Raw genomic sequence first — 11,343 nt, forward strand, 5'->3', positions numbered from 1 at the left:
AACAGCCCTCAACTCACGCACCTGTCGTATGAATGAGAGGGAGAGATTTTTCGGGTTAATCAGCCGAGGTAGGCTCCAACTTCGGAGCCACCTTGGCAACACCATTAACCTGCAATAGTCCGACCATGGCAAGGGAGAACTCGTTACCTCCAAGATTATTGAAAGTCTGAACATATGAAGCAGCGAAAAGTGCTAGAGAAATTTCTTGAATTAAGCACTTTTCAATAACTGGTGGCGGTTCCGGACAGACTTTCGAAAATCTGCCATAGGATTTATGACAATCACTGATACCTCCCGATATACATTGTCAATGTTTCCCCACATCACATAACTTGAAATCTACAACAACTCCATGCAGTTCCAACCTTCAAAACCAAAAACATGCCTTATCTCGAGTCTGCAAGGCAGCAGGGGGCTCTTTGAGTATTTCTGGAACATCGGCCTCCTGAAATGTAGTTAGTGCAGCTCGATTTGCAACAGAATGTGGTCAGATTGTTTTCTGCTTCTTACCATTGGAGTCTCCTTCCTCCAAAGCTTTCAACTTGTTCTTGATTGCAGCTATCTTCGCGTTCTTACTCATCTGTCCGGAACTGCCACCAGTTGTGCAAGTCTTGTCATGTTGACCTCTTATCTTGGATGAGTTCTCCACCGATTCCACCAGATACTTCTCACTAGCAAGACGGACAACTAGGGGGCGGCCGCAGGCCAACTTCCCATGCATCTTCTCCTTCGCGAGCTCAGCTTCCTGCATGCTCACTTTAAATAGAAAATTCAAATATTGCTCCAGACAGAAATAAATGACAAGCAGAAACTTACCTCTTTGCTACTGTACTGAATGAAAGCAAAGCCTCTTGGCTCTCCACGTTTTGGGCCACGAGTATGCCAAAGGAAATCCTCTGATATAATCTTCCCAAAGGGAGAAAACATCTTGATTAGAGTGGCCCTGATACAAGACAAATATCTCCATTCAATTTATCAAGTTGTTCGTGCAGTTTCTAAAGGTGTCAGAAACATCAACAGCCACATTTTTGTTGCTTACTCTGTTATTCTCAAATCAAGATTGCCAATATAGAGTCTGCTTTCAGACTTCTCATCCATAAATCTGTTAGGGTCCTGCATTAAACCATTCCAAATTCCCAATGAACCCAAACTTTTGTCATGCAATTGTCAGTGAGACAACAAATGCCAAATCTGGAGAATATATATTAACACATAAAAATTAGGACATCTTCTCACCATGACAAAGCGACGTATTCGGGCAGGAGTTAAAATCTCAGCTGAGGAATGGTGTTAACTTCTAGAGCATCACTGACCAGATCCTCCTGAATGCAAACGCATACATGAAGAGAATTAGAGGATTCTGTAACAGTCCAAACCACTAAAAGCAGTTCAACATCTTGCTACATTAAAAATGCTCCAGCAGTTTGAATAACACTAACACACTCACAAGCATACAGCAACCACACTAGAATGCTTATGTGTATCATTCAACACACTCAATTATTCATGGTGATTTGACCAAAAAAAAAAAATATATTCATGGTGAGAAACATAAACTATGCATTGATCCAAAGATTAGTTTTTGAAAGTGTGGTGGCTTCCTAATCATCTGCATACCGGTTGGGCCTTTGTCTAAGTCCTTCCTAGTACTATCTGTGACCACATCATTAGTTCCTACTGGCTCAAAGCAATCAGACGCATTGAGCACATCTTTTCGGGGGAGGGACAGAGGGAAGATGACCATAAGCAATATGTTCCAAAAGCTTAATTCCACAAATCATAATACAACACGCATGATTATTCCACAGAGACACTTCAGACGATGATTACCGCTAATTGCTAACGAAAATCAAGCCCAAAGAGCGTCCCGCCAACGTACCTTAGGTCCTCTACAAAATGAATCCGCTACGACGCCAACCCTAACAACCTACACCCCAATTGGCCAGATAATTGCCACTGAGCAATCGCTGCCATGAACAGTCAGTAACAGCGAATCCAGCAAACTAAACGACAAGTTCCACGACTAGAGACATCAAAGCCGATTCACACCTACATAACCTAATCAAGGGGCACGATCCAAAACCCTAGAAACCTACACGTCTCTAGGAAGGGGTAGAAAACGCGCCAACGAAAAAAATAAATCGAGACTTGAGCGTTGCAGACGCGATTGCGAAGACGTCCGATGAAACAACGGATCTACTCGCAGAACCGATCAGGCAAGACCAGAGAAAGAAATGAATCGAGAGAGACTGGCGATGAATTCGATGAGCTTACAGCGACACGAGAGCCGAGGCGATTCGGCAAGAGCAGAGCACCGAGCGGAGTCGACGATCGATGAGCTCGAGAGCTTCGAGATCCTGGGAAGTGAAGAAGAAGAAGAAGAGAATGATGTCGCCGTGTCGAAAAATGTTACTCTAATATAATTTCGTCTTCCTGCAGGTCGATTCCGGCGATGAGAAGTTGAAGTTGGACAACAGCGGCGACCCGTGGGCGGGCCGGACCGGCTCGGACCGGGCTTCGCGAAAATTCACGTAGGTCATTCGGTCCGGCCTGACCAATTCCCACTTTTGCTCCACAACGTGCTAATCCAATTCCAAACCTACTCGGCAGGGGAAAAAGCACATTCGAACGTAAGATACTGAATTGAGCCAAACTTGAGCTAGGCTGGGCAAGACGGGCTATAAGCGGGCCATCGACATATAGTGAAGGATAACGACAGGCCAATCTCTAAACAATCCGTGCTGAATTGTCTAACCGTGTCATGTTTCGTGTGTAGAAACATTTTTACAATGACAAGGCCGCTAAACTCGGACTTTTAGTTGTAGTTAGTACGAACTACGGAGTAGCTATAACTTAATCTAGAAATTTTGTAATGGGTGCTACACGTAATATGCTATCACGAATTACTGTAGTACACGCTGCACTAGTGCTATTGTGACTTGGATGGATCTCATCCACTAAGAACATAGAACTTCCGATGGAGAGACGGTTTAGTGACAATCTTTGTCCTATATTCATGCGTATATCTGCCTAGAGAATAATAAAAATATCTTGATCGAGATCCAGAATGTCTAGTTTCGATTTCATGAGCCTCTTCTTTTAGATTTTATTGTGCAGCTAAGTGCGCTTTTATAGGCATATATGCTCCATAAGGATAAGCATTGAAAAGGAGTGCCAGCTGACATGCACTTAATTGTTCACTCTGTTCTATTCACGACGGAAGGAGGTGGGTCAAAGAGTGCGTGCCAACAAATTAATGTTAATACCATAATAAATATTAAACTAAAGTTCAAGAACCATATTTAATAAATCAAAAGTTCTTAAACAACATTATTTATTGGATTAAAGTTGGGAAAATTACAAAAAAAAGTCATAAACTTTTTTTGTATTAATCTACCAATTCCGCCATCTAAATAAATATTAGCACAAACGCCGACGTGATAATTTTTTTAGAAATTTTTTAATTTTTAGAAATTTTTTATTTTATTTTCCTTTTCATTTTCTTTTTCCCATAGTGGCTGGCGAGATGGCCACGAGTGAGGTCTCTCTCTCTCTCTCTCTCTCTCTCTCTCTCTCTCGATCAAGGTGATGTTAGGTTCAAACGGGGCTCGACCTTCCATCTTGAAGTGCGCCATGGACAAGGCCGACTTCTCATGATTGGTGAGGCGAGGTGAGGGCCGTGACCCTTGCCGACAGCCAACAAGGGCTTTGTAGCCTCCACTCAATGGCAGGGCCCACTATGGAAAAGAGAAAAAGGAAAGAAGGAAGAAAATAAAAAAATAAAAAAATTATTAAAACATTGCCACGTTAACATTCCAAAGCAAGCTAGTCAATATTAACCGGATGCACTGAATTGACACAAATACGAAATGTTTATGATTGAATTCGATAGGTTTTGGATTTTTTTTGTAATTTTCCTATCAAATTTCAAGAATCATATTTAACAAATTCAAAGTTAAGGGATTATATTGTATATTAGACTAAAGTTCAAAAACCATTTGTGTCGTTTTCTCAACAAATCAAGCGAAAATTTGAACAAGAAATAATGCAAAAACCAGCATCAAATTTATTGTTTGTGATACGGTAGCATTCCTTTCTTTACAAAGACACTTTAAGTTACTGTAGCGTGCACTACAGTCAGAGTAATTCACGATAACGTAGCACTCCACAGTCCACACGGCATACCAGCAGCCTGGGGATCAACAAGGTGACATCACGACACGAACTTCTTAAAATAAATAAAACCAACCACATACTACGCATCAAGAGGAACGGTCCAATTCGAATGTTGCCCAAGTCATAAGATGGGGGCCATTTAGAATCACCCGCGAAGGTGCGGATGCACCTGCGTTGAAAACACAGGGCGAAGATCAAAGTCACGCGAGTTGACGGTCTGTCCTGAAGTTTGAAACTTGTTTCACTGCCTCTAGAACGAGTCAACCGAGTTCGGTCCCCATTCACCAGAAAAGGAGGAAAGATAGGAAGATCAAAACAAAAGATTTATGTGGACCATTCTTCCCTTTCTAAATGGTGCTGTGGAGATCCTAAGCAGAAAAGCCATGGCCAAGATCGCTATCTTACAGCAGTCTTGCGGACAATAATTGAGCCCGTTCCTAGTATGTGAACGGATCAGAGAAAAAGCGAGTTTATAATGCGAGATATGTTGGGATACAGCTCTGCTATCCGCGAGGCGAGAAAGCGAGAGAGGGGGGAAACAAAAGAATATGATCCCGCGTCGTTTTCGGTCCTTTTTTTCGCGATCCTCCTCCTCCTCCGCCATTCACGCGTGAAAACGGAGTAGGTGGAATAGAAGCTGAGCGCACATGTACAGTACATTGAAGCAGCCCCCCCTTTGGTTTGGCTAAAATTCGGGAAAATCTCACGCCCTGGATGTCACATCGTCCGCTAGGAATTCTCGCTATTGAAGTCACCGAAGGATTAGCGCGACGCAATAGTTTCGATCCGCGTCGCATGTCTAAGATCTCGACACCCCGAATCCGGCTTTTAATTTTGACCATGTTTTGAAAGCCAGCCAATCAGCGAAACCCGCGTGGGTTTTCGTTCGGAGCGTGAGTGGTTTTCATGCACTACAAGTGATTAAGAACGCGTACCAGCTAAGTATACCTAAATATCTAGGTGCTGGTGAGCTATAGAGTACAAGACATTATGCACTGGAGTTTTGCTGTCTTTTGTGCCGCTTCGCACTTCACCATCCGAGATTACTTCCAAGGAGCGACCAATCAGAATGGGCAGGCTACTTGCTGTTTAAAAAAGGTCTTTTAGAACGTTCGGGGAGCTTGTTACTGTCCCTTTGACGGTGATGCCGGAGATCGAAACCCATTCACACAAAGCTGGCCCCGCGGAGTCTTGTCATAAATTAGTTTGAACTCGTGATCTCTTGTCCGTGAAATGCTAGTGCATACCAATGGACCATGGATGATAAATCTTTCTTTTTAGGTGAAGAAGTCAGGTGAGGAAATTTTCTTTTTAAGAAAAAATGAGCTTTTTTTTTAACGGAAAAAAAATATTAATAGTGTATCAACTTTGTTTCGATATGCAATACATTATTAATCCATTTGATATGGTTCATAAATTATACTACAAAGTTCATAGTTCGTGTTAATAGAATTTACTAAGGTGCTTGGCAAACAAAATTACTTATATACGAGAAAATGAAAAAAAGAAAAAGAAATTTAAAGTCACATATTCATATATCGCAATGATATCTCATTTTAAAAGTCTAATCCAATGTTAAATACGTTACGTTATTAGATAATATCTAATTTATCGTTTGATCAAATGAAGAGATCAGATTAAATATTTCAAAATAATTTGAGGACGGCAATAAAGAGCCACATTAAGTAAATTAAAAATAGAAAAATCGACATTACAGTCAAAATTTACATGTTATTTTTAGTGTCACTCTCTTATCTTTTTCTTCTCATTCTGCCATGCGTGGCCTGCCCAGAATCGAAGAAGCATTTAAAACCAGCGGGTAACTGTCAACTTGTCCCCCCACTTTGGCAAACCTCCACCTTCCTCCTTCCCATCTCACTCTCTCCAAGTCCAAACAAGCAGACGCCTGGCCAGACACCAAGCTCCTAGAGAATTCATCCCACCCGTCCTCCTTCCATTCTCAAGATCACTGCCATTGCGCTCCCGCAATTCGCTGCTCTCGCAAGCTATAGTATTCATCATCTCCATGGCAAGCGAGGCGACGCTGCACTTCCTCGCTCTGGCTTTCCTCTCCCTCCTGCGCTTCTCGACCCCCTTCGCTCCCTCCGACAATTACCTCCTCAACTGCGGCGCCTCCGCCAACGCCTCGCTGGACGACCGCGTCTTCGTGGGCGACTCGGCGAGGCCCGGCTCGCTTTTCCTCGCGAGGGGCGAGTCCGTCTCGCTCGCCGACCAAAACCCTCCTCTGAATTCGTCGGTTCTCTACCGGACCGCGAGGGTCTTCTCTAGCGCCTCGTCTTATGAGTTCAAGATCAACGAGAGCGGCATTCACTTGGTACGTTTCCACTTCTCTCCCTTCGAAGCTCCGAATTTTGACTTGAAGGTTGCGGCTTTCGGGGTTTCGGTTGGCGGGTTTCCGGTCTTGAGTAATTTTAGCACCAGAGTGACTGTTCTCAGAGAGTTCATTATCTATTTAAAGGAGGGGGATCTTGAAATTATGGTTAGCCCGATGAGGGGTTCCGGTTTTGGGTTTGTTAATGCGATCGAGGTGCTTTCAGCTCCAGAGAACTTCATTGTCGATGTGGGAGCTAGATTGATTACGGCCGCTGAGATCCAAGAGTATAAGAACTTATCGTTGCAGGTTTTAGAGACAATTCATAGGATAAACGTGGGTGGTCCTAAGGTGACTCCATTCAATGATACATTGTGGAGGACTTGGATCCCTGATGATGATTATCTGATCTTCAAGCCAGCTGCAAAACCTGCAGAGGCCACCGACCCGCCACACTACCAAAAAGGAGGTGCAACCCCTGAGATAGCTCCAGATAGCGTCTATATGACTGCTCAGCAGATGAATCAGGATAATTCAAGTGTAAACGGGAAGTTTAATATCACCTGGGAGTTTCCTGTGAGTTCAGGTGATGGTAGGTACTTGGTCCGACTGCATTTCTGCGATATAGTAAGTCGTGCTCTTAATCAACTCTACTTTGATGTGTATATAAATGGGTACTCTGCCTACAATAACCTGGATTTGTCAGTTCTTACGTATCACATGCTTGCTTCTCCTTACTACATCGACTTTGTTGTGGATTCCGATAGATCAGGGGTTATGCACATAAGTGTTGGCCCTTCTGATCTAAGCAACCCGATGAGAATTAATGCTATTCTGAATGGGGCCGAGATAATGAAGATGATGGGCTATGTGACTGCATCTTCTGGAGCACATAAGAAAAACGTCTGGGTGATTGTGGGTGCTACTGTTGGTAGCTTTGGTGTTATGCTTCTATTGGTAGTGGGAATTCTGCTGGCTTTGAAGTGCAAGAAGAAAAAACCGAAACGGAGGCCTTCAGAAAGTGTCGCCTGGACACAGTTACGTGTTTATGGAGGCAGTTCACAAAGCAAAACATCTGTGGGCACTCTCAACACCTCTCCAGGCACAAATGGATACCTCAGCTTAAGGATACCTTTTGTTGATGTACAGCTGGCGACCAACAACTTTGACAAGAATTTAGTCGTCGGTTCAGGCGGATTTGGTATGGTTTATAGAGGTGCTCTTAAGGATGGCACCAAAGTTGCTGTAAAGAGAGGTGTGCCTGGATCTAGGCAGGGTCTTCCTGAATTCCAGACAGAAATTACTGTTCTATCAAAAATCCGGCACCGCCATCTTGTTTCACTTGTTGGGTTTTGTGAAGAACAGTCAGAAATGATACTAGTGTATGAGTATATGGAGAAGGGTTCATTGAAAAGCCACTTGTATGGATTAGGACTCCCGCCTCTGTCCTGGAAGCAACGCCTTGAAATATGCATTGGCGCAGCGAGAGGCCTTCACTACCTTCACACAGGTTCAGCACAAGGAATAATTCATCGTGACATCAAATCGACCAATATTCTACTCGATGAGAATCATGTGGCCAAGGTCGCTGATTTTGGTCTTTCGAGGTCTGGTCCATGCCTTAATGAGACACATGTGAGTACTGGTGTGAAGGGTAGTTTTGGTTATCTCGATCCAGAGTATTTCCGAAGACAACAGCTTACGGATAAATCAGATGTATACTCATTTGGAGTTGTGCTTTTTGAAGTGCTTTGTGCTAGACCAGCCGTTGATCCATTACTTGCGAGGGAGCAGGTGAATTTAGCTGAGTGGGCAATGCAGTGGCAGAAGAAGGGAATGCTAGAACAAATTGTGGATCATCATCTTGCTGGACAGATCAAACCCAGCTCTTTGAAGAAGTTTGGAGAAACGGCTGAGAAATGTCTTGCCGAATATGGAATTGATAGGCCAACCATGGGTGATGTTTTGTGGAATCTGGAATATGCGCTACAGCTTCAGGAAAATGGTCGGGTAAGAGAGCCTCATGAAGACAGTGATGCAATTGATTCAGGGCTACCATCTGCCGGATATGTACCAGGAATTCCACCCAGTGATGTGGGGATCCGAGAAGATGATGGTGATGGTAGTTCTGACATATCGACAACCCGAGTTTTCTCACAGTTAATCACTAACGAAGGGAGATAGCTCTTACCTCTTGCTCCAACATAGACACCCACCCATACGGATGTTGTCATCCTTCTTAAGCAGGCACATATGATGAACAGCACAAATATGAAGTCTCCCTCATACTTTATGTCATATTGATTGATTTATGTGGATTTTTAATCCGTGTTGTATTTTTAGATCATCACAATATCTTCTATATGAACCAAAATGGAAGTTCATGACCTATTGCCAATTCTTGTTTACTGCACGTGATCGAGGAACTGATGTATACTACATGGTTAACTAAGCAGCATTATAGTCTTTATTTGCCCATTGTAATTGTCATGGATGGGCTATCTTGCTATATGTATATATCATCTGTTCTGCTGACGTGGATGAACTATCGATTCGGCCACTAAATGCAGAAGTGGGATTGGAATTTTATTCAAGGTATAGGTACATGGACTTAACAAGGATGCCTAATCCAAACGTGCGACAAGGTAAAATTTTTCTTTCTTTTGATTGATCCAGGCTTCTTTTCATGAGATAAATATGAGATGCCTATAGCTGACATAGTTAGGCAATTTGCTTTCTACCATTGGATAACTGATCGCCAATCAATTGTTAATTGATGTAGCTTTATTATGTATCTGGCAACCTTGATGATCCCTGGTGGGAAATTGCCTGCAAAAAATTCATCTTGATATCCACTCATTGTTAGAAGGATGGCAAGCTGCAACAAGTGCAAAATCCCTGCATACTTCAAAATTCTTGAGTCCAGACACTTCAAGATGCAAATGGTGCATCTATCCACTTTCTGGGTTTACGTCGACTGGATCAGTTTGCTTCGTACTTCGTCTTGATTGTGTCACTGGTGGGCAGCAAGCCATTATAAGTTCCGTGGCCTCTTATCTGTCATGAAGCCCCCAAACTAGCATGTTCTTAGAGTAAGACGATATAATCTTGGTTTCTACTTGGCAAACCTGTGCAGCTATTTCGGATCAATCTGGAAATGAGATCTTCAAACTCCGTAACAACTAGAAGGTCGAATAACGAAGCTCAACATGTTTGTACATTAATGAACGCTTCGTAAACTCACCTCCAGCCTACCCGGCCGAGCAAGATCCATTTGACATGAGAATTCATAGCATTCCATGATCTCGACCCAGTTTTTGACAGATGCTAGTGAGTGCAACATGGGTTCTCGGCTCCAATCCTCTTCCATAAAGGAGACGAAAACCTGAAGAGGGTTGTGTCTCTGTTGGGTCAGACTGTTTCTCACGTTACCTGCTACGCACAATGCAAAAACGAGAATTGGATAGGATTCGTCTTGGGTTATTTGAGTTCTGATTACCGAAAGGACAGGACACTCGTAAAAATGAAAAGCAGTAATAACGAAGCTGAACTTCAAAAGAGAAATGGGAATGATACAGGCAAACGAAAATAGGTGGATGTGGAGAGTGGGGACCCACCACTTTTAGGGGTTGTTTGGTAATTATTCCGTTCTTGGGAATAATTTCTGATTATGAATGATTTTTTTTCACTCTATTCCCTAGACAAATTTCTAAGTATTTGAAGGCATTTGGGGCCTATTTGGTAAAATCTAATTCTATTCCTGGAACAAAAATTTATGTTCTTTTGTTCCGGGAACGAAAAAAGAATAGAAGCGTGTTGGTAAAATTTTTGTTCTCGGAAACAAAAAATCTATTTTTTTGTTTCCGGGAATAGATTTGAAAAAAAAAAAAAAAAAAAGCTCATGGTTCCTGAGAACAATTTTTAGAATCAATTTTTCCCTCTCTTTTTTTTTTTTTTTCTCTTTTCTTCTTCAAGATTGAGCTAGTTGCCGACCTTGAAATAATCGACTGGCTAAACAAGGGCCATTGACCTAATCGGAGTGTTGTCAGTCGTCGGCGAGGCCGTGCCTCGTTAGCTGAGTCTCCTAGGCCACCGTGAGGTCAGCCTCACCTTGGCCAGCCAACGCCGACCTCACGATGGCTTAGCAAGGTCAAGCCTTGCTAGGAGTTGGGCAAGCTCAACCTTACTAGATTTGGGCGAGGTCGATCTCGCCTAGCCAAGGTTTAGTGGTGGTTGGGCAAGGCTCACCAACCTAGACGAGGCTCACCGTCGGGGGAGGCTAGCCAGTGGCTGGACGAGCCTCTGGCAAGCTCACCGGACTTCACCTAATTGGTTATCGGCAACCAGCAATGATGGACAGTGGTGGTTGTGAAAGAAGAAGAGAGAAGGAAGAAAAAGAAGAAGAGAAAAAGAGAAAAAAAGAAATTTGGGTTAGCTTGATTTTAGAATTGATTCCGAAAATAAAGAAACAAATTTCTTTTACTCATTGATTCTATTCCAAGTCTATTTTCGAGAACAAATTTATTCCTAGAAGTTGGTTTCTAAATAGATCCTTAACTTCCGCGGCCTGCTAGAGCATACATGATAACGTTTCTGTTTCTCTCGATTTCTGTTCTTTTGTTCTCCGAAAAAAAAAATCTGTTTAATAACGCCAACTTAAGTAGTCGGAAAATATATCTAGAATAGAAACAATAAATAAAAAAAAAGTAACTTCTTATTCCCGAAAACAATATTTAGAGATAAGCTATTTTTTTCTTTTCTATTTTTCTTTTGTTCTTCTTCTTTGCTGTGCCATCGCCGGCCGTCGACCGCCGCTGACCATCATCACCGCCACC

The 11,343-nt window shown here is 42.7% G+C and overlaps 2 protein-coding genes across 2 annotated transcripts; one reads left to right on the forward strand and one right to left on the reverse strand.

Annotated features, from left to right (window-relative positions):
• Positions 1–173: 173 nt before the first annotated feature.
• LOC104424443 (probable RNA-binding protein 18) lies at positions 174–2,639 on the reverse strand. Its single transcript, XM_010036868.3, has 5 exons — positions 2,275–2,639; positions 1,237–1,322; positions 1,040–1,113; positions 817–943; positions 174–745 (listed from the first exon to the last, which is right to left on the reverse strand). Exons 2-5 carry the CDS (start codon positions 1,237–1,239, stop codon positions 488–490), a joined length of 462 nt encoding a protein of 153 aa, XP_010035170.2. The 5' UTR covers positions 1,240–1,322; positions 2,275–2,639; the 3' UTR covers positions 174–487.
• Positions 2,640–5,983: 3,344 nt separating this feature from the next.
• LOC104424444 (probable receptor-like protein kinase At5g24010) lies at positions 5,984–8,986 on the forward strand. The gene has a single exon (XM_010036871.3). The coding sequence runs from the start codon at positions 6,203–6,205 to the stop codon at positions 8,690–8,692; it is 2,490 nt and encodes an 829-aa protein (XP_010035173.2). The 5' UTR covers positions 5,984–6,202; the 3' UTR covers positions 8,693–8,986.
• Positions 8,987–11,343: the final 2,357 nt, after the last annotated feature.

This window comes from Eucalyptus grandis, chromosome 11 (genome assembly GCF_016545825.1).
Source record: "Eucalyptus grandis isolate ANBG69807.140 chromosome 11, ASM1654582v1, whole genome shotgun sequence".
Classification (NCBI taxonomy): Eukaryota; Viridiplantae; Streptophyta; class Magnoliopsida; order Myrtales; family Myrtaceae; genus Eucalyptus; species Eucalyptus grandis.